Below are 725 nucleotides of genomic sequence, written 5' to 3'. Positions count from 1 at the left end.
TAACCACCCTTCCTTATCTACTGGTGTGGCAGACGTTGCAAATAATATCATATTTTTTTCGTTTATCTTCATATTCTTAAGAACTTGGAATCTTATTTTCTTGAGAAAACGTTTGTAGTATCGACATTCAAAACACCAATTCCAGGCACATTATTTCTCAGAACTTTATATTTCAATCGCATAGTAAGGTTTTTAATTCAACATAATATTCCAATTAACAAGAGATCGAAGAAATTGAGATGCTTGTTTCGATAAGCTAATATGTAGGATTCAAGTAATTTGCACCGAATCGGAGATAACTGAATCTAAATCTCTAGTTAATCGGACTATACAAATACATTGTTCATATTTTCCCCTATGTACAGACGTGTTATGTCCTCAGGTGTCTCAGGTGCCTCCACCTGTTAGTGGATTAGTGAACTTGAGATACATAAATAGGCGCGCATTTAAACTCCATTTGAAATTTATATATTAATACTCATTACGTTTTTTCAACATTAGGTCAATAATTTAGATAATAAATCGTCGTGGCACATACTTATTAAATTATATATTTAGATTATAAAAATTGAACGAATAGATAAGCAAGTCTTTATTTTATATTCACAGAAATATAAATACAGTTTGAGAGGTCTTGGAACGCTTCCTGTCACCCGATACTTAAAACCTAAACAAAACACACGCATAAAAATCATGAATAGGCCCTTGTTTTATAGTTAACAGTA

The 725-nt window shown here is 31.6% G+C and overlaps 1 protein-coding gene across 1 annotated transcript in view; it reads right to left on the bottom strand.

Moving 5' to 3' along the window:
• The window catches only part of LOC103579188 (sesquipedalian-1), a 34,027-nt gene extending 33,687 nt beyond the window's left edge, over positions 1-340 (bottom strand). Inside the window, exon 1 of the mRNA XM_053739427.1 lies at positions 1-340. This exon is cut by the window's left edge and continues 222 nt beyond it. Within this exon, the coding sequence (XP_053595402.1) occupies positions 1-72 (72 nt within the window). The 5' untranslated portion in view covers positions 73-340.
• Positions 341-725: the final 385 nt, after the last annotated feature.

The sequence above is a fragment of the Microplitis demolitor genome, chromosome 5 (assembly GCF_026212275.2).
Source record: "Microplitis demolitor isolate Queensland-Clemson2020A chromosome 5, iyMicDemo2.1a, whole genome shotgun sequence".
Taxonomy (NCBI): domain Eukaryota; kingdom Metazoa; phylum Arthropoda; class Insecta; order Hymenoptera; family Braconidae; genus Microplitis; species Microplitis demolitor.
The sequence above is the reverse complement of the archived record's forward strand: the minus strand, read 5'-3'. Positions and strand labels throughout refer to the sequence as shown.